The 22,370-nt window shown below is 40.2% G+C and overlaps 1 protein-coding gene across 4 annotated transcripts in view; it reads left to right on the top strand.

Annotated features, from left to right (window-relative positions):
• Nucleotides 1-22,370, top strand: part of ncam2a (neural cell adhesion molecule 2a) — a 356,551-nt gene that overhangs the window by 269,189 nt on the left and 64,992 nt on the right. For all 4 annotated transcript variants that reach the window (XM_084713912.1, XM_084713913.1, XM_084713911.1 and 1 more), the window contains exons 6-7: nt 6,189-6,306; nt 16,127-16,296. In XM_084713912.1, coding sequence (XP_084570038.1) covers nt 6,189-6,306; nt 16,127-16,296 — 288 coding nt within the window. The remainder of the gene's footprint in view (nt 1-6,188; nt 6,307-16,126; nt 16,297-22,370) is intronic.

Below are 22,370 nucleotides of genomic sequence, written 5' to 3'. Positions count from 1 at the left end.
GTCAGAAAAAGTGTCAGTTCTGACTACTTCAGCAATGTGTTAACAGACATTTCTTTAACCAGTCATGCAGAACAATTTTTTGTCTAAAGGCCGGGCCGAAATAGCTTACTGTATACTTTCTTTCACCCCCCCATGTGTGAATTCATAAATATTCATGGGTCAGTTGATAAAAGAGTGGCGTCTTGCCCATGAGCATGCAGCGAATGAAGCTCTGCTGACCCGCTGCAGCTCCCAGTCTCCAGCGTATCATCAAAGCGCGCCGTAGATGAGGATGATGGCGTATCAAGGAAGAGGGGCCACCCACTGAATGGTTAATCAACCTGAAGGCAAAACAGCTCAGTGTGTGGAGGGGTGCAGAGCATTTCAGAGGGTGATCTCAAAAGTTAACAAAGAGGAGTTGTGTTAGCCTTTAATCCACTGTATGTAAACACAGTGTGGAGGAATAAGCTCCAAAACAAAGATTTGGAAGAAGTGTTTTCTAATCAGTCATGATGTGATTAGGTCATTTACACAGGTAATTTGCTCTTTGCATGCTTTCAATAAGCTTTTAAACTTACGGGGCAGTATCACAACAGTCAGAGCTCCGTCCTCTCCCTCTCTGTTAGTCCAGTTCATCGTGGACGTGTTCGTCCTTCTTGTCATGACATGCAGTAATCCTTCATCCTGGAAAAATCCTGTGAAATAAGACATATTTCAAGCGGACAAACACATTTTTCATCCTCTGTGGAGTGTTTGTTTTAGATAGAGTGATATGGCGGCCTGTCTGTGTTCCCTGTCCCCTGTTCCCAGGATCCTGTGTTTGCAAGGTTCTAAGTTCCCAAGGTGTTCGATGCTGACCCCCTAATCCTACCCCTCACCCCTTATGTGCTAGAACATAGGACCCTGGGAACATAGGTTATTTGGATATTTGCAGTTTTTAGGACTTGTTCCTGCAACACTCTATGTGGTATAAAGTTGTAATCAAGCTTTAAGGGTGCCGGTAGGTGGATTTGTTGCCTTTGGAAAGAGTCAGGAGAGCTGTTACACCCATTTCCTGCCTGTAGGCTAAGCTAAGCTAACCGGCTGCTGGCTCCACCGACATATTTACCGTACAGGCATAAGAGTGGTATTGATCTTCTCATCTAACTCCCGGCAAGACGACAAATATTTCCCAAAAACTCAAACTGCTGCTTTAATGCAAATCAGTTTGGAGCGATTAAAAAGGCTAAGATTATAACCCACATCTACGGCATCTGCCAGCTCTTCCATTTTGCTCCCTTCAATAGAGCCTAATGTTTTCCCTTTTATTAGTATCAAACGTCTCTCTGCTCTCCTTTTTGGTGACCCGCAGGCCACAGTAGTCATAGTAGTGTTTCTATGGCAACTGATGGCGATGCAAAATGGAAATAACTTCCTGATTTCCCGCTGTATCCTTCCTAGACACATCCACTTAATTGTTGGTTCACTCACTCACACAGTAGACCCACAATTTTCCCCTTTTCAGCTGTCAGTGGAAACCACTGGCTGTGTCCTTCAAGATTTCCTAAATTATTTTGCAGTGACATCAATCATAACCGCTGGGTGTTCAAGAGGAGAATATGAATACAGTCTTCTCTGTTACATTACATTCCCAATTATACATCGGGGCTGGTTTCATTCCAGCTTGTGTGCTAATCCAGAAGGCAAAACAAATCCCTAATAAGCACTCCAGCAAAGGTCTTGTCTCAAAACATTCACTCGCTGAATTTCTAGTAGGTGTAACACGGTTCTGACATTTACCAAGAACATTTCACGACTTCTAAACACGGGCGATCCTCACTCCGTTGAAGCCCCATTAGCGCTCAACAGAAAACAAGTCCTTCGGCTCCACAGGGATGCATTCAAATCAGTCCGATCAAGTTTGTATCTTAAAAAATATGTTTGCAGTGTGGGCTCGTGCTTGTGGGGATGTCCGTAAACCTCACATTATCTCTTCAGAGCCTCTGAAGTTTCAAGAATATGACTTAACACATGAAGAATTCATAAAGCCTGCCAGATTCTTTTTGGACACTTAAAACCCTGTTGCTGATTTGCTCTTTTGAAGTCTTTCTGCTTGGCAGTGTGTCTCATTAACAGGCCTGTTTCAACAAGGCTCACTGGAGTGGGAGTGTATTGCATAGCATGGGAAGAGAGGGACACTGGAGAATGGAGATCTATTGGCGTGGAAATCAATGGTTATCATGTCAGCCAGATGCTTGCTCCTCTCACTCGCCGAGTCAGGACTATTGGAAAGGACTCATGGTGTTTGATTATTGCTTAGGCCGTTTTTATCCCTGAAAAGCTTTCTGCACCTTGATGTGTGTCTCCTTCAGGCCTGTAGTTTCCATTGTGTGTTGATTTTATTCACAAAAAAATGGAGAAATTCATTCATTTTTCAGTACACAGCAGCAACTAAATGATAAGGAGATACCATGAGAGAACAGATACACTGTAAGAAATAAATGTGCTAACCAGAACCTTATAGAGTTATTTTGTCAGGAACTCTTTTATATTCCATTGGTTTCATGGAATGGTTATGCCTAGAAACATCTTTTAAAGGTTGCCCCAAGAACCCCTATGAGAGTTTCTACAGGGAACCTCTATATGGTGTAATGGTTCCACCCAGAACCCTCTCTGGGGATTATATATCCAGAACCTCTCCACCTTCTAAGGGAGCTACCCAGAGTTTCTACCAAGAACCCTTTTATAATCCATAGGAGAATCATTTCAAGGATCCACTTGGAACTCCTTTGCTAGCTTTGTTCAGCCTAGAACCCAGCATAAAGGGTTATATTTAGAAGCATCTGTGAAAGGTTCTTCCAGAAGCCCCAATGAGAGGTTCTACAGAAAACCCTTTTATGGTCTCTTTTCTGGGGGTGGAATTTCAGGATTCTATCGAGAACTCTCTTTATTCCAAAGGTTTAATCTAGAACCCACCCAGGGGGTTTGTTTGTGAAAGATTCCCCCCAGAATACCCTATGAGAGGTTCTCTAGAGAACCCTTCAATGGTGTAATGGATCCACACAGAAACCCGCTGGGTGGGTTACCTTCCTTGGGGGCTAACAGGGGGTTCTACCAAGTACCATTTTATGTTCCAAAGGTTTCATCTAGAGCCCAAGCAGGCTGTTCTACTGAGAACCCTTTTATATCCCACAGGAGAACCTCTTTTAGGATCCACTTCCACCCAGAACCCAACATAAAGGGTTGTATCCACAACCATCTGTAAAAGTTTCCACTGTGAGAAGTTCGACAATGGTTTCACCCAGAGTCCTCTCTGGGGGTTCTATCCAGAACCTTTACACCCTCTAAGCTGCTAGCAAGAACACACTCAGATTCTGCTAGGAACCTTTTTATATTCCAGGGGTTTCATCTTGAACCCATGTAGGGGTATATTTTATAACATTTTCAGCCATAAACACCCTTAGAACCGTATTGTATTGCACAGATTCATTCATTCTGGGTAGAACCTCGGGCCTTGAGGAAGAACCCTCATTTCTCAGAGTAGATCAGACACTGTGGTATTTAGATGTAGCCTGCAGAGTTTTTCACAGTCGAACACACTGGTGTCGTTAGTGTAATTGATCTTTTTAGAAAGACTACAGTACACCGCAGCGTTTGGTTCATTAGGTATCTGCGATGATGCTTTGTTTTGATTAGAATTCCCCATTCATTATATTCAAGTATGTCATTTTTTTTATTCTCCAGCATCTTCACAAGTGTGTTTCATCAAAGCTGCATTTTAATGAGATTTTAAGCCATGTATCATATCTAATTTTCATCTTTTTCCGGAGCTGTTTTTAGATCTACGTGGAATAAGTGTCCTCCAGGTGACATCACTTGGAGGACAAATTCAATTCATTAACTCTCAGTAACTCCCACACCAAATGAGGTCTGCTTACAGTTTCAGCATATAAAACAATTCAGTTTTGTTTTCCCACAAAGTGACACCGTTAACGCCTTGCAACCCATATTTTTTTTTCCTTTTTTTTTTTGATCAGAGGAAAGCAAATGGTGCTGGAATATTATCACTGTGCAGCTGCCAGCTACATTAACACATATTTAACTCAAGTGCAAACATCTGTTAAGTAGGTTTTCATTTGCAGGATGAGAATAACCAGCTTTTCAGACACAGAACTCAAGATGTCTTCAGAACCGATTTCCCTTCATTTTCATGCTCTTTGTGTGGGATGTGTGGATTTTATGTTGATCTTCATCTCAGATAGATTAAATAGCCGAATTGTTTTTACAGCAAATAAACCATGTTTTGAATGAGGGTTTTGTCCTCAATTAAAGTCAATTGTGGAAAATGTTTGATTTGTTGCATTTTTTTCCACGTAATTACAAACCAGGGCATGTAAACTTACAGTAAATGCCTCACATTTACATACTGAAATGATTCTTTTTGTTTTTAACCTGTTGTTTTGTGACATTTGAGAGACTAAAATATAATTACACTTTCTTACACTTGGTGCTGAAATGTGATCTCAGTGTTTAGATATGTTGTCTGAATAACAACATCTGAAATTACACCTGGCATCAGTACGTCTTCTTATTATCTTGATTCTGTCCCCGCAGTATTTTGATCTCATTATGCAATTTAATGAGGCAGATCTGGTGGACTAATTGGTGCTGGTCTATAGGCTATACTTATTTTTTCTTTGCTAAGAAAGAGGTCTTCTATGGAAGCTTATAAACGTCAATGTGATGGCAAAAAAAAGATCTTGGAACTCTTAACTACAAATTTTTATGTGAGATTTTAACAGTAGAGAGATTACAGGAAACGAGGGGAGAGGAACGGCGTATGATCCCTGGCCAGACTTGAGGATCGGTGCGTCCTGATACAGACAGTGTTGCAGATTTTGTAGGATTATTGCACCATTGTGATGAAAGTATTTTGTTTCTTGAGTTGCCACTGGCTCACATGTTGTGACAGTTTCTTCAGGTGTTCAGGTGGTGCCTTTACTTGACACTCGCCTGTTTTTCAGTCATCACCGCTCTCACCCACCCACTGGAAAGAAAGAGGGCGAAAGTGCTCCAGAGCTCCAATAAGCCGCTGCAAACATGCTTAATCATGGGCTGAGATTGGACAGAGCCGTCGCAGAGCAGTTATAGTGGGAGTAGAAATACAGCGTAAGTACAGGCTTGAGAAATGGACTTAGCAGCCTGATAAACATGCTTGTGCCATAAAGCTGTCATTCCCCTGTCACCGCGAAGGCAAACGCAGAAAAGACCGGGCCTGCACTCGCTCCGCTCTCCTTTTACTGAATGACAGGATGACAGTCCTCAGCTGATTGTGTGGCAGGGACACACTGCGTGGTCCTGACAGCGCTCAACATACACTCTGGATAACGTCATCAAGACCTCTGCTCTTCATCAATACCGCTGTTTGTAGAAAATGATGTATTTATATGTGCGCTGTATGTATTTATGTGCTGCATGAACATGTTAGATCAATTTACCACCACATTTAAAGGTATCATAGGTAAATTTTATGCATTGAAATGTCTAAAAACATTGTGTTTCATGTGGTCACCTGTAGGGGAGGCATGTGTGCAGTTAGTTAGCCATTATTGGACTAAGCAGAGTTCATTTGCCCCGTTCATTTGTAGTCATAATTAGAAAATACAGTATATATGTCGTATCTGAGAGAGCACAAGCACATCGTTCAAACTACTGACGATCAAATCACAGCACTGAAGCAACTCTAATTTTGTCTCGATAGAAATTGGCTCGACAGGACGAACAATGGCTGGAAGTGCTTCACAGGGTTGAACAGTTTATTCACGAGAGGAAAAGCTGTTTTTCATAGATGGCGTTGCTGTTTTTGATGTTTTCTTGTCTTTGTTTCTATGGATTTAGCCGCACATTTCTGAATCAGACAATAGTATTATGCTTCCACACCACTGTGTTCAGCTCCTTTGTGTTTTTACTAAAGCTGGGTCAAAATGTTAGTTGAAATCCCTGTGGGATTACCAGCAGAAGTAGCATTTTCACTGAGTGCTTACAGGCCACTCGCAAGGCCAATTTAATCCATTTGAAAATGTTAGCCTTCATCGTGTGGCTGCACAAAGACCAGAATTTCTTTTAGAATATGGTCACATTTTGGCTTTTAGTGATTCATCCTTTCGCCTCTCGGATGACAACATTCCTGTCTGATTGTGTTATTTTCTGCTCTGCTTTTGTGTCTGCAGTCCCTCCGGTCCTGTCAGTGTTCCAGCAGTCTTTCAATGCCACAGCTGATTACCAGGAATCAGTCACCTTCACTTGCATCACATCTGGATCTCCTGACCCTGCAGTCACATGGCACAGGTACCCTCTACTTCTTTAATACCCTAGCATCGTCCTCTGTCATACAACCGACAGGTTTTGGACAGGAAAACATCAGGCTTTGAAAACCTTTCAAGATGAAAGATGGCTTTATACATAAGTAGATACCCAAATATTACACCTAAAACCAGGAGCATTAATCTTCGTGTGTAACTTCTCAATTCTTAGGAGGGATAGACCTGATTTGTTTCATTCACCCACGGCAAGAGAACTGACTCATGAAGGAGTCAGAATAACTGTATAGATCCAAGATGAAACTGACAGAAGGCCAGAACTGAGAGAAAAAAGCAAAGTTACAAATCCATCTGCTGCTTCAGCCCCACGGATAGCGCCACAGATTTATCAATGGATTTAACCATGAAATATCTGTTTCTAACTTATACAAACATCACTCAGATGAAGGATCAATGACTCAGGCAGACTAGACTAACATGTAGAGGAAGCCATCCTCCCCCTCAAATCACCAGCTGACCTCTTTTCTGAGAAGGCTTTCACAACATTTTTCAAACTTGGCTGCAGTGATTTGCTCCCATTCACGATTGAATTCAGGCGCTGATGTTGGGTGATTAGGTTGGTTGAGGACAAGACCCTGTGCATGCCTGTCGACGCCTTCCACACCAAACTGGGAAAACCATGGTTTTGTGTCATTTTGTGCACAGGGATTTTGCAGGCCATAGCCTGAGAGGGATAGTTTAGATTATTTGAAGTGGGTTGGATGAGGTACTTATGCATCTTCAGTGTGTTACCTACAGTAGATGGTAGTAGGTACTCCTCAGTTTGTAGAAGCAGCAGGAAAACATATTTTAGAAAAATCAATATCAGTTAAAATGTACGCTATATTTAGAATATTTTTTTACCACTTCACTTTGCTGTCAGACAGGATATAAACCAAATATCACTCTCTCCAAATCAACCAAACTCCACAGGCAAAATCAGTCTTTTTACCTTGCAGAACATGAGAGCTGCTGGTCCACCGCTGCACCGATCTGTGAGACGTTGTTAGATGTTGTTTGCCTTACTGTGTGACTTTGGTGTTGTAAAATTGATGGTTTGGATTCACTGAAGTCACACAAACTAACAGATGGAGGCATTAGTAGACAAGCAGTTTCCATGTTCTCAGGGGTAAAATGTATGATTTTTCCACTGGAGTTTGGTTAGTTTGGACAGGCTTATATTTAACTTATATACTTCCATCAGAAAAGGCAGTGTGACAGCAAAGTTGAAAGGATTCTAAATATACTGTACATTTAACTGATATGAAATTTCTTCTGCACCAGTACCCCTGCTGCTTCTCTAAGCTTGCAGCATGCTGACTGCAGTTTACTGTAAGTAATACACTGACTATGGATAAGTACCTCCAAACTTTCCCTTAATGGAACTGACCCAAGCCATGTAAAACAGGGCATCCACATACTTTTGTCCATGTAGTGTATCAGGAAAGCATTTCATGAACCATTTCCTTCAGATTTAACCTACTTCACACACAAAACATCAGTGTCATGACCCTTCATCATTACAAACATTTTCATCATCATTTGTCTCCATGCATGTGTAAATATTTCCTTACAAACAGCCCACATACTGCATGCACACTTGTAATTTTTTGGTTACAGATCAAGTACAGATATTCTTTCACAGTTCCAACAGAGGGAATTCATAGTCCGCCCTCGCACATCGCCCTAAGCAACCGCACAATAATATCACATGCCACATAGCAACAGTGTGAAAATTTGCACCTGAAGAGCATTTGACACCCCACCATCCACTCTACAACTCGACATCGAGTAATTAGCTCGCACCCACTCAGCAGGCAATCGTGACAAGCTATTTGCACCTGAGCATCTATTGATAACACTTTATTGGCATTCCAGTGAAGTTCATGCTTTTTTTTCCTATAATGCACTTGTTTGTTCTTCTAGTTAATTTATCCTAATGAACCACAGCCGTGTTGCTGTATGTTTTAGCCCATTTAGTGCAAATCAATTATACCTTGCATTACTGCTGACTGTTTTCTAAAGCAAACTGTAGTGTGTTCGATTTTTGAATGTACACATCCTTCCTTCTAGGCAGCTATTAATTTCACAACAGTGCAAAATCAACTTGCGTGGAAACTTTCTTAAAGTCATCCATCACTGTACAAATAATATATTTTAGTTTTTGGTGTTTAAGCTACATTATCATTGCATGCTAATATAGGAAAGGAAATTTCAGTCAGTACAACCAACTGCATTATTAATCAACAATGATGTACTTTGGCATCAGACATTGTTTTAACTGTGATATATTAGCTACCCCAGGCCGGTTTCTGTAAGTTGTTCTTTATGCTGCTCTGAAATGAATGGAAATCAATGGCTGCCCAGAAGGAACTATGGGAAAACAGTCAAAAATCTGAGTGCACTTTGAAAAACGGCTTTTAGTGAAGAGCCAAAAACATGCAAAACCTGGCAGGACTGTCCTTAAACAAGCAATATGTAGCAATTGCATGTCCAGAAATTAGTACAGCAGTCCAAATAACAAGTTGGAGCTACAGACGGTATATTAAATAGGTTGAAATCCTATTTAATATACCGTCTATTGTTGAAGTAAGCTCCCTCCTCCTCAGACTTGAGGAAGCTCAGACAGGCTGCAGGAACACTGCAGGAGCCCAAGACAAGTGCAACACTGTATTTTAACAATAACAAGTGACGACAAGTCCTACACTCTAAGTTAAAAATACAGTCTGGAGTGCCTGCCTTACTGTCTGCCAAACTCCATTAACATTTTGCTGAATATAACCGTTATAAACATCTATGCCTTCTACAAGATTATTAATGATTTCTTACAGCTCATAAACAGACACTTACTTACTCGTAGGAACATTCTGCATTAATTTTAACTCACTTAACTTAATTAACATGAAGCGGGCAAACAATAACAAAAGTTATGAGCTGGTATAGAAATGTCAAAGGACACCATAGCTGTAGTGTTGTTGTCAGAGAAGACAATATTTCAACTTAGCATGTTTCCTTAATCACTGATGACATGTCATGGTCATTTTATGACTTGTTACAGTAAAAATATCACAGAATCCTCCTTTAAAATATCAGTTTTGCTAATTTCATTCTCTAGAGCAAGTCACAAGTCTGTTTTTGTGCGCCTATACCGAAAATCATAGAGGAAAGAAAGAGTATAACAGTGGCTGGTAAAATAACACTTAAATATAGCCCCAAATGAAACATAATGATACACAACCACATTGAAGTGTGAAGTCATAAACGCCCCCACAGATTTCCTTCATAGCAGTTCCAAGTTTTTATTTTCTGTCTTTAACAACCATATTTTGTGGTTTATTGCAGAGTAGGAGAGTTTGATTGTGCTGTAGCTTATTTTTAGTTTTGCAAAATATGCAGCTGTCTGCGAGAGGTTCAAGTGCACAGTCGAGGCTGACGTTCCTGCAGATTCTTGTGAAAGCGAGAGCTGGAGAACGTCTTGAGGGAGTTTCTTCGAACTTGGACTGAAGAATGAAGTGATTAGAATTTGGAGGTCAAAAGTCGAGGTCAGTGTGACCTCACAATATATTGTTTTCGCTTATGCGGTTTTGTTTTTCACGGGAAAAAAAAGTCAATATAGTGATTTTGCCAAAAAATACACTCACATGTTGACCTTACTTGTTTGCAGTTATTTGTAGTTTTAATATGAGTGGCTGGTTGCAGCCACCTGACCAGTGCACCAGACATGTGTGGACCGTGGATTGATGGGAACAGGACAGGATGGAACTCGGGAGTTGTTTGTCTTTTAAATCTGTTACGTGAAGGGACGGGAAAGGCGTATTTTCGTGGGAGTTGGATGGAACAGGAGTGAAAATCCACACCTGCGTCCCCCTCTAGTACACAGCGTGTGAGCAGCAGGTGTAAACCAGAGGCTCAGTCAGAACTGCCTGAGGAAAAAAAAGTAATATGCAGAAAATTGAGCTTTTTCTGACTAACATCGTCAGCTTTAATACACAACTGCACACAGTCATAAAATCTGTGGCAGAAGTGAAAGACAAGATACTGCAGGAAGCATGTTAATTATAAAAACTTAATTTCAACTTACTTTAAATACAATTAAACACCCAGGAAATAATTTACAGTAAATTGTCGCACAGGTTCATTAATTTTTCTGAATTTTTTGTCACTCAGTAATTGCTACTCTCTATCATTAGCATGCAGGTCTATTTTTCCTCAATCAAAATCATGTCGATCTTACACTCTTAGAAATAAAAGTTCTAACTACAGCCACTGCTCTTCTGCTTCTGCTGTTATTTTGAGCAAAAAAAAAAAAAAAAAGGAAAAAAAATCATGTTAATGTATTTTCTGTGAAACGTAATGACAATTGAAGTGTGTGTGACATTTCAAAAGAGAAGTCGCTCATGGCAGGAAAAAAGGAGGCACATGCATCACTTGTGAAGTACAAACAAAATTTGAAGACACTTCACAGCTGGAAACAACCTAAACTTTCCGAGTCTCATTCATCTTCCTCTCTTGTTTCCAGCCCCAGCGGCAGAACTTATATTTACTCCGGGGTGTGTTACCTTGTCTTTCAGCAACAGAGCAAACCAGGAAAATGAGATTTTAATGATTTAGCAGCACGCATAATATGACGCCGCAGATTTCACCGTGATGATGTGTGAGAACCGATGTATTGATCCATCTTTTACTTTCATATTGAGATTATCCATGTGACGGATTTCTTCCCTCGATAATTACTCCACTCACTGTCTCTTTTTTTATCATAATGTTAAATTGAGTTGTGTGTGGTTTGGTAATTACAAAAGGCAATTGAAATGAGAAACCTGTTCAGGTGAAGAAAATGATTGTGCTTGCTCATTTATCCATCTAACCAGATTTAGAGTGAAAGAGGCTTAAATGGAAGGATTCAAAGTTCATGAGTCTCATGTTCTGAAATGGCTTTGACCTGCAGATGAGGTGGTTATGGCTATTTCTGCTCTTAAAGTGTGATTTTAATTACATGTTTTCACACCAGAAAGTGCTCTATATGTATTATATAGGTATATAATTAAGCCTGAAGACTGGGACTACTGGCAGGGTTACCTTGGAAACTACTGGTGCGCTAATGGCTAATAAAATAGTGATCTGAGAACATGCTAGTCGGGTCGGTGCAACACAGCTAATAAGCTATGACAGCTTCCTCCGTTTCGGACTCTCCAGCTTGCCGTAACTATTTATGTAACACTTTTAAAAATGGTTTACAAAGTGCTTTGACAGACAGAGCAAAAGAAGAGGATACCCAGAAGGCAATGTGGCAACACAAAGCCACAACAATGAAGCTAAACAGAAGCAAAAGACTAAAATTGAAGTGAAGCACAAGTAAAACAGTAAAAATAAGACAGAACATTCATGCCAACAAGAATAAATAAACTAAAAACACAAAAATAAAGGGAAAAGAACGCAGATGCATGCACTGTCCATGACTGAATCAATACAAAATGTGATTTGTCCCGTATTTTTGTGCGCACCCTAATGCACCACGTCTTCACACCATAGTAAAACCAAGAGTTCTACGAGACATCGTGGAGAAGTATTAAATCTGAACGACAGGCGAGTTGTCTGTCACTCCACGTCATTGTTGCCCCGGTTACAGAGACTTGGACTGCAAGCGAACGCCTCCAGCTCAAGTCCGCATGCAAAAAGAATGAGGCTGTTAAAAAACAGATTGTGACAGATGGACCACGAGTGGATCAGTCCTGTCAGTGGTAGAGAGTACAAGGCAAGCTGCACAGTTTGTCATAGAGTATTTTCTGTCACCTGTGGTGGACCTGAAGCAACATACAGCAGGAGACGAACTGTGCATTCCAATACCCATACTACTATACTATTTAGTATGACAGAAAAAAGATTTATTGTATCCCAATGCATAGAATATCAAACGCAATATGCCAAAAATACTAGGATGATGTACTGCATCTGGTTGCATTTTGCAGTATACAAGCCAGCTATCATTTCTAGCTATTCTGTCCCAGTTGTATGCATACTTCTTGCAACAGCGCATACTTTTAGGGCAGCTGCAGTGCATACTAAAAGTACAAAGAAAAAGTATGCAATTTGGAATGCAGGAAAAATGGCTAAATAAGTACATTCATTTTATATAATACACCTATACGTTAGTTCACATAACAGGTTGATCTTTATTTCAGCGCCTTATGTCCGGGAGAGTTGCTCTGATTAGTTTGTCTGTGATCTGATGTTGTAATTCTTAATGTAATGTGATGCAGCTGTGCTTTACGCTTTATTTCCTTTACAATCATGTTAAGAGTAGAGGAGGTCAGAAGGTTGTAGGTCATGTTTTATTGTACTGTACGTCACGCTTCGCTGCTCTGGTTGGATGAAATGAGGGATCCTAGACTAATTCACAAATGTGAAAAACTCTACCTTAAAGTAAAAAATCTTATCTTACTTTTTAAAATACCGGCTTAATAAAATGTGAAGCGTTTGTCAAGACAAACCGCCGCCTCTCGCTCGTCTCAGTGTCCACCGACTGTCAAACATTTCGGTGTTTTCTCCTTCATTTCCCAGGTCAATAAGCCCTACGTGTCAATCCGAGACTACAGAATTAAAATGTGCACGTCACAACAAAAGAACCGGCTTAGGCGTAAACAACAATCACAACCCAATTTAGTTTTCCTTTTGATGTCACCCCTCCCAGTGTCCTCCAGCCTCCCCAGTTGCATTTCCTGTCAGTGCGAGGTTTCGCCTCGTCCTCTGTGCATCTCGGGTAATGGACTACCTGTCAGCAGTCAGTCAGTATAATGACATTCAGTGCTGCAGCCCGTCCTGCACTGTCCGTTCCAAAGATGAGGCCTCTCTTCATTTCCTCTTTGGCTCGCCAGAGTTATTATTACTTGGCTTTGGTGTTTCCTCCGTCGACTTTCAATTATCCTCCTGCTCGCTTTCCCTACAGTACAGTAGTGGGGCTTGGGCCCGAGCTTCGCAACATAGCATTACTGCATTTGTGAGTGTTTGTGTCAGGTCCAGAAATCTGCACATTTGAAACCCCCAAAATAATAAGATTGTTTTTATTTTCCATTCACACAGCGGACTATACAGTCCATATAGAGACGGCTCTAAATATATTTAGAGCTATGCATTATTCTGAGCTCTGTGTTCTCATTGCTTTTGAATTCAATTTACACAAAAGCTTATGAGGTTAAAAAACATGATGCCAGTTTGAGATTGGGGGCATTATCATCCATATTGAATGAACAGGTAAAAATAAGAATGTGTTTTCATGCCTATTCGTCATATTTCAGGGTTAAAATAGTATTTGGGTGGATTAATAATAAATCGCAGCTGATTTGCCATCAGAGCTGTAACCCATAAATATCAAGATCAGCTTCACCTTTTCTTGGTTTTCTTTTATCCGGGCACAGCCAAGATGATTTTATTTTTAAGAATTTCTCTATGCATGTGGAGAAACTACTGGTTATTGAAGCGGCTGGAGGTTAAGTGCCTTGCTCAAGGACACACAGATTGCTGTTGTTAAGGGAGAAAGGAGGACATAGAGTTCAAACCACTTATCTCACAGCCACAATATGAGTCCGCATCTATGACCTGTAACTCTCCATGTACACTGGATCAGTTTGAGAATATCTTCTCTAACCTCTGCATTTTAAAAAAGATTCATTTTTTGGATAATGGAACATATTTTTCTGCCTTTTTCTCCTCTTTATTGTTAAATTGAACAATGCACTTGCACTCACCATGCAGTGGCTAATGGTAGGTTTCCTACATGCATCCAGCCAACATGCTCTCACCCCCAACTTGATAGATTGGTCATTGGCAAAGGCTCCAAACTATAAAGCTGTGAATGGTTCATAATAACACCAGTATAAAGAATTCAGAACTGGAGTGATTATGGTCAGATTTCCATAATCTGAGCGAGTGGGAGAATATAGATGTTGAACAAAAGCGATCCGAGAATGAAACCTTGGGGAACTCTACAGGAGTCTGAGTTGTCTGCTCAAAGGACTTATTACCTATAGGCATAAATAGTCTCTCTCCTTTAAGTAGGATTCAGAGCAGTGTAATACTGTGCCAGAAAGTCTCGACCAATTTTCCAGTCAGTTTAGTAATGTGTTGTGATCGACTGTGTCAAATCCAGCACAGAGATCTAATAATACCAAGACTGAAATTCTGCCGTTGTCTGTGATTACATGGATGTCACTGAAGACCTTAACAAGAGCAGTCTGGTCGAAACCTGGGCTGGAAGACTTGAGAAAAGCTGCATAAGTTGAAAAGAAGGAAACACTGACTCTTGGTTTGGCGTGGGATTTGAACCTCATCTCCTGGGTAGAAATCTTCCCTTTGTCTGACCCATCCAGCCACCCCACCTTTCTCGCTCTTACGTCACCTAATTTCAGTGGCACATCAGAGCATAACATTCCTGAAATTATGCTCGAGGCGTACCTTCAGCAGCACAGGGGCTCTGACAAGCTGCTGCATTTGATTCGTTGGGAGTAATAACGGGCCGGTCCAGCAGATAAGAAGCAACAGTACCCTTTATTTTTAGCCACCTTGTATCCACGTGGTCAATATAAATTCAATATTCACTCTTCTTTTAGCTCTGTTTTGGTCTCCTCCAACTCCTGAGAAAACATTTCTGGCTATTAAGCTGCTAAATGCTCCTCTATGAGGAGGATCTTTCTGTTAAAACAGCCTAAAATACACAGCAGAGGAGAACTTTTGGTGTGGCAGTACAATTGCTCACATAAAAATATTGACTGGTGCAGCTTTAAGAGCATAAACAAACTCATATTAGTCCTCACATGACAGTGGGTGCAGGTAAACAGCATGAGAAATATCGATTCTCCAGTTGAAATAATGACTTTGCTCATTTGTTCATTAACCATCCATGCATCTATTGGGGAGTTTAAAAGCATCTTTCCTTTGTCTTGTGTGTGCTCGCTGTTTGATCCTCGCCATCCAGCTAATCTAATACTTTCAGCCTGCATGCAGATGGCATAAAAAAGCACCCACAAGTTTGTCTAAATCTGTGTAAGTATGAGAAACAAGTCAAATCCCCCCCCCCCCCCCCCCAAAAAAAAAAAAAAATTGGCAATCCTTTTAACCTTATAGATTACACGGCTGGTTAAGCTGCAGTAAATAAACAAGTGGGGGAGGCTGCGAACCTGCTTCACACCATTATGCTTCTGCTATGAAGCTTAAATATAGACACAGATCAATTTGGCTGTTGCTTTTCTCTGACTAATTTCCCTGCAGAGTCCAATAAGAAAAGACATTAAGTCAGCACTGTATTCCACACCACACAGGAGTCATTTAGCCAGTGCTGCAGTCCATAACAGAATGTACACAACAACACAAGTGAGCTCCGACGAGACTCAAACACCGACGGAGAACGTGGGGTTGATATTTTTCTGCATGGCAGGGTTTGAGAAGTCGCGGCGTTTGAAGAATTTTGATGACATACTACAAAATGTTTCATTGAACTGTTTCAATTAGAGTATGATATGTCTATCTAAAACAACACTTTTATCATATTTGAAAGGGTTTCTATAAAAAGTGCTGTCATGTTCTCGCTTGTTTACGTGCTATAGTTAGAAATCGCTTCAAAGTCGAGCTGTCTGCACTTAGCCTCTCTTTTATGGAATCAGTTGACATCCAAAGTGCTAAGATTATACATCTGTAGCATCAAAGGTGTGCTGCAGTGTGAGTTTTGCAGGGGTCACTGTCAGGTTGGAGCTGGTTGCCGTACTTTCTTCCCGTCGCTCATCCCTGGTGTGCACTCCTGCTTTTTATTTGTGCAGGAAAGGGCAGCAGCTGGAGCCGTCGGAGCAGTACATCTTCAACAGGCTGGAAGGCGGGCGCAGCATGTTAACCATCCGCAACATCCGACAGGGCGACGGAGGGACCTACACGTGCAAGGCCACCAACAAGGCGGGATCGCAGGAGCGGGAGCTCTTCCTCAAAGTGTTCGGTAAGGATGGTGGCGGGCGTCGAAGCAAAGCTGACAATCAAACAGACCAAACAGGAAATCGGTCGTCATTACATATTATTTTTAGAGTTTGAAACAAAACAACTGACTCTACTGAGAGGAATTAATTTTAAAAGGTAAAATGAACCACTGTGAAGTGTTTTGTCATCTAATGAGCTTTAAAACACATTACTGTATCCTCCTGAGACCCACAAGAAGAAAGGTTGTAATATTTAGATTATTTTTTTACATCATTCAAGTAATTAGGATGTTTTAAATGTCTGCTTTAATACTGGAACCATTTTTTATTCTCTGCTAAATACAAGACAGCATGTAGTTGTAGTGTCATTTTTGAGGCGGCGTTAAAGAAAAAAACAAACTGACTGTGAGACAAAATTATAAGAAATTATAAGAAAAGCTGCGTAATTGAGTTTATTGCAAAATGCGTCCACTTGTTCACGGGTCGTACATAAATATTGAATGAAGACGCTGTCCCTGTGTGAGCGCTGAGCACCGAGCACCCTTTTGCTCATGCACTACACAAAGGTCAAGTGTGTGGGGCTAAATGTCTGACGAATGCATTGTCTGGACATGATCTCACAGCGCTGAGGATGAAAAGGAAAGGCGGGGGTTCGATTATAGGACGAGAAGTGATGGTAAAATAAAATTCCTTCACTTTTATGGCCTGAAATTGTTTGTAATTTAGTAGTTACCTGAGCAAAAATGTCCAAAAAAGTGCTGTAAATAATTATGGAAGTACATTTTCAAAACTGAAGGATCTTTCTCTGTGGAAATAATTCCCTTTTACTCTGGATGATCCAAAGACGACTGGTCACCATTCATGAAAACAATGAAAATGTTCATTTGAGAGCAACATTAGCATTCATGATGATAAAAAATTAATACAACTCTATTGTGCTGGAATGGCAGAAAAAAATAGAAATAACCACCTTTTATGTTTTGAGTTTGAGTGAACTGACCCTTTGATCTAATTTAACCTGAAACAACACAAACGCCTCCTCTCATTTAACAAGTTTGTTTTCATTTTACATTATCTGTCATTTTGTGCTCCTCCAAAGCTTTTACGTGTAATAGCATTGCCTGTGACACTGAACTGTGTTTTATGTTGATCCATAAAGCTTTATAGTGAGGACCTCTACAAATTCCATTCCATAAAAATCTGTTTTTCAAAATCACAAAAGTCTAAATATGGCCCTCAGCCCACCATAGTAACAACTGCATCAATATGATATATCCCTGCTGAAAGGAAATATTTCATTTATTGCTTTATATTTCATTTACTGCACTCCTAATAAAAAATTTCAATTTATATTTTCATAAACCTGCCGGCTATTTCCTCACAGATCGCTCTGATAGTGCACATCCCGCTCATGAAAATGTATGGAGATTTGTGCTCTAGTCATCAACATCCTTTCAAGATGTGAGAAGCGCTTGTTCTTCAAAATGCACATTTAAATGAAGAAGTTAAGAAGGAGGGAGGAGTTCAGCTTTTCACTGTGTGGCGGGGGAACGCGGTTGTAAGTTAGTTTTATTATCCGTGACAGCTCGGGCAGGAGGAGAACAGGGCATTTACGTTAGACAGGTGCGTATGGGTTTTCTATACATGTTAATGCGTTAAAACACACAGCGAGACTCAGTGCTTTGTATTTAAAGGGATAGGGATAGTCAGTGCACCAGCATGAAAGCTACGCAGCAGAAGGTATTTTAGCCACTTTAAAAAGCTCCACCTAAAAAAAATCTGTATCACTTTAAATGTATGCTATATTTTCAATATTTTTATCACTTTGCGTTACCGTCAAACAGCCTTTTTTGATGGGAAACCACTGTCATATAAGCCAAATATCACTCTTGCCAAACCCACCAAACTCCATTGGTAAAAATACTAATTTCGCCTATGGAGTTTGGTTGGTTTGGAGAGAGCAGTGTTTAGCTTCTACGACAGCGGTTTCCTGCCAGAAAAGCTGTCTGATGGCAAAGTAAAGCCATGAAAATATTCTAAACATAGTGTACACTTAAGCTGATATTGATTTTGTGGCTTAAATACATTCCTACACCGCTTCCACTGTAGGTAATACAGTGACTATTGATAAGAATCTCATACAGCCTCACTTCAAAAAATCTGAACTGTTCCTTTAATTTCAGTCACGTTTCCATCATATCATATCCATTTAGATTCCCAAAACAGAAAACACCAGCTTTGACCTCCCTCCATGATGGATGTAGTTTATATCACATTTCACATTGGCCAGCACTTTATTAACGCTATGAACTTATTCCATTAACTTATCATCACATCCAGTGGTTTTAACACTAATCAATTGTTGAAGCTTAACTTCTATGATTGCAAACATTTCAGGCAAGTGCAGACAGTAGACTCAATAAATGCCTCCTCTCTCCGACGTGCATGATTGCATGATTATAGGTGAGAAAATGAGGTATGGCAATAGGATTTTCAGCAGAAAACGAGATGAAAGATGTGACAAAGGAAGGTGTGATTCAGGAGGGGGGAAAAAGAAAATGTTTTTCCTCAACGCGGACGAGGTTTTCATTTTGCGCCGACGGGGGATGAGTTGTTACAAAGCTGCAGCAGGTGCTGGATATTCACTTTCACAGATGGGTTTCTGCATGTACACCCATGACCATGTGTTGCCACAACCAGGTTGTTGTGGCAATTAATTGCCTGAGGCCGTAGTCATCCCCGTTTCACATTCATACACTTAAACACTATCGCAGTCTGGGGGCACGAGATCACCACAGTGTGCCGTCTGTTTGCTTTGTAAAGTCGCCATAGCAGCCTTTGAGCTGTAAATGACAGAGGTGTTACTCCTTCCAGGTGCTGTCAGTCTTCCACAGTCACATCAACTTGTCTTAAGAAAAAAAAAACACCGTTGACGCTGTTGAAAATAGCTGCGTTGCATGTCTTGGTCATTTTTTAAGGGCCGTCCACACTTAGAAAGATAACTATAATACATTGTTTTAAAAATTGTTCTGACTCAATTGTCAGCTTTAATGATGGCAAATTATATCGTTAGTAACACTTTCAGAGCAATTTAATGAATGACAGCCAATCAAAATCCATCTGAATTTACAGGGTATAGCCTACAACATATTAAACGCTATATAACCATAATATTAGGCTGCAAATTACCCATAAAAAATGTGATTTTATCTGAGAAAACCTGCCAAATGGTCTTTGGCACTGCTGGGGGCTCCGAAGTCTGTTTGTTCCTCGCTAATATCCTCTTTGGCGATGGCGAGGATACCATCAAATCGATGCTGACTCGTGCGATAGCGTGAATAAAATCCGGCCTCAAAAGAAGACAACTCTCGTAAACAAAGTGTTAGATTCTCCTCTCATCTTTGAGGAATTTTGTGACCCGTGTCTGTGAGGTTTGGCCGAGCAGCCAGACACATGGAAGAGGAGTCGCAGGCCAAGTTCAGCCGTCCAAGTGAATTTTATTTTACAGCAATCGAGGCCTGTGCAGAAACAAAAACACCCCTCCCATTCCACCGCGCTTGGTCTTTTCCTCTGGGAACCCCTCTGCTTAAAACAGATAGACCGATCCAGCTCAGGTTTAAGAAGAGACGAGTGCAACAGAGAGGAGAGGTGAAATTAGGGTTTGTGTGCATGCAGACATGCTGAGCATCTTAGCATTGGCATTGTGAGCATGTTAGCATGCTGATGCTAGCAAAGCACCACAGTGCCCACATACAGTCTTGGCAGCTAGCATTGCATCTCCTTTTATTTTTTTTGCTGGTATATTTTCCATTGTTTCCACAGATAACTGTCTAAATATACCGCAGACAACAGTCAACACTTTGAGAACAGATAATTTTTCAGCTATCTGAAGCATCAACACTAAATGTCAGGTTTTGGTAAAAGAGCAAGGCGTTTCTTTCTAAACACATTTTTCAGCAGCGTTCAGCAGGCATACTGGGAGAAATATATCATAAAAGGAGCAGAGATACACATCTCTCTGCAGAGAAAAGCCTCAGAGTCCGCTGCAGTCGGCCTCGACTTGCATCTTTTTGATCTGTTGTCAGTAGTCTGTGAAATACAGTCTCCTCTTTAATGGGTTTTTCATTATTTTTCATTATAAGTTCGCTGAACACGTCATGGCATTGTTCTCTTTTCGTGGTTTTTTCGTTTTGTTGACTGGAATTACATAATACACTTATGGAAAATGTAAGCAGAGCGAGACAAGACAGCCAGAAAACATTAAATTTCATCACGGAGTAATTCAGAGACTCTTGACGGCGGATTTTTCTGTTAAACACACCAAACTTTGTCGAGGCATCAGGGATGACGGGGAGAATCTATGCTGACATTTGCTTTGTTGATCTGTACGGCTGAAACAACAAATACACACATTATCGTTATCAGATACAGTCGGTGCCATATTTTGTTTTCTGATACCTGTCAGTGTGTGGGATAAGAGCTTTATGTGCTGTCAAATATCGCTATAGGGGGCATGGAAATGCTGTTTGACTGCAGAAAAAAAGGAGCAACTGGAGAAACAGCAAAGAAATGCTAATGTAAACATTACTTAGCCAACAAATCAAACTGTAACAAAACTATATTTATATCCTGTATTTTATAGCATCAGAAAGCTGTCATTATGTCATTTTCTGACACCAGTAATGGCTTACATGGGGTGAGGGTGAGATTAAGCTTGTTTTTTTATGCAGAGAGTGTCAGGAGTGACACTCAGAGGTAACTAAATACAACGTTTACAAGTTTAATTATTAAAATACCTATAATTAAAAATAATGAAGGTTAATTATAGCTATTAACAAATGCTAGAGTAAAATATTCCTGTTTTGAAAAAGAAACTTGTGCATCAAACAGAAGAATAAACTCCGCTCTGTCAAAAAAAAAACCCTCCTGGAAGGTCAAATTAATTCTGGATTTTTATCACACAAACACTTCTCACTTCTTTTTTCTCATTTAGAGTTGAAATGTTTTAGATAATGTGTTATTAATAATGCTCCCCACAGTGTGGGTTTTTGCACCGTGCTTGATAAATGAGACGTATTCCATTTAATATTTGCATGATGAAGGGCATCCGGGGCAAAACGGCTGCAGATAAGGTGATGATGAAGAACTGGTTCAGACCGGTCTCAGTACTATTTACAGTTTTATCAGTGCGTGTGTTTGTGTTGTATTATTGGGTGCATTTCTGATGTAAAAAATGATGTTTAATAGATGCAAAAGATCATCTAAAGTGCTGCTCACATATTACTCTCATTAAAGCTTATTTTTCTCACAACGAGAAAAACGTCTGCCAATGGGTTAAGATAATTTCACTTGTTCCCACTGCAGCTTCCTTTCATCTCGGCACACAACAGTCATGCAGATTGTTGCACTTATATCAAGGAAATGACACTTGAGTCTCGATGATGTTCGAAGTAAGCTGATTTGTTTTAGAAACAAGTGAAATTATCCGTCCTTATTGGCAAATTTGTTTGACTTGTTTTCGGAAAAAAACAAATTTCAGGGGCCAGTTGTTGCCTAAATAACTCATCGGGGTGTATTTTTGTAGAAAGAAACCTTTATTGCCACGAGGGGAATTTGCTTTGTACAGGAAGCATAAAAGAACATCAACATTCATACATGACAGCAGATATATAACATAAAACATAAAAAAGCATCGTAAAAACAAATCATAAAAAGCGTCATTTGGGAAATTGATACAGGACATCAAGTTCAAGAAAGTGTCTGATCAGAGCTTGGGAATAGATTTACACTGTAAAAACAAAAAAGGTTAGGACAGGTACTTAAATACATTTTTGAATTTGAGCCCAACTCAAACTCTAAACTTCTGAAAAAGTTTTATCAGCTAACAATGTTTTGTTGAGACAATTTACTTTTCTTCTTTAGATAAACTTTAACATGTGAGAGAAAGAAATCATGGTTTCTTAAGCTCAAAGACATTTATCTAAAGAACAAAGTATCACAAGTCGGCAAAACTTTGATTAGATTATTTCAAAACTTAAGAGAGATTGATCCAAAACTCAAAATCTGGTGAAGTAGTTTATGTGAACACAGTTTTGTA

The sequence above is a fragment of the Lutjanus erythropterus genome, chromosome 24 (assembly GCF_056507025.1).
Source record: "Lutjanus erythropterus isolate fLutEry1 chromosome 24, fLutEry1.hap2, whole genome shotgun sequence".
Classification (NCBI taxonomy): domain Eukaryota; kingdom Metazoa; phylum Chordata; class Actinopteri; order Lutjaniformes; family Lutjanidae; genus Lutjanus; species Lutjanus erythropterus.
The sequence above is the reverse complement of the archived record's forward strand: the minus strand, read 5'-3'. Positions and strand labels throughout refer to the sequence as shown.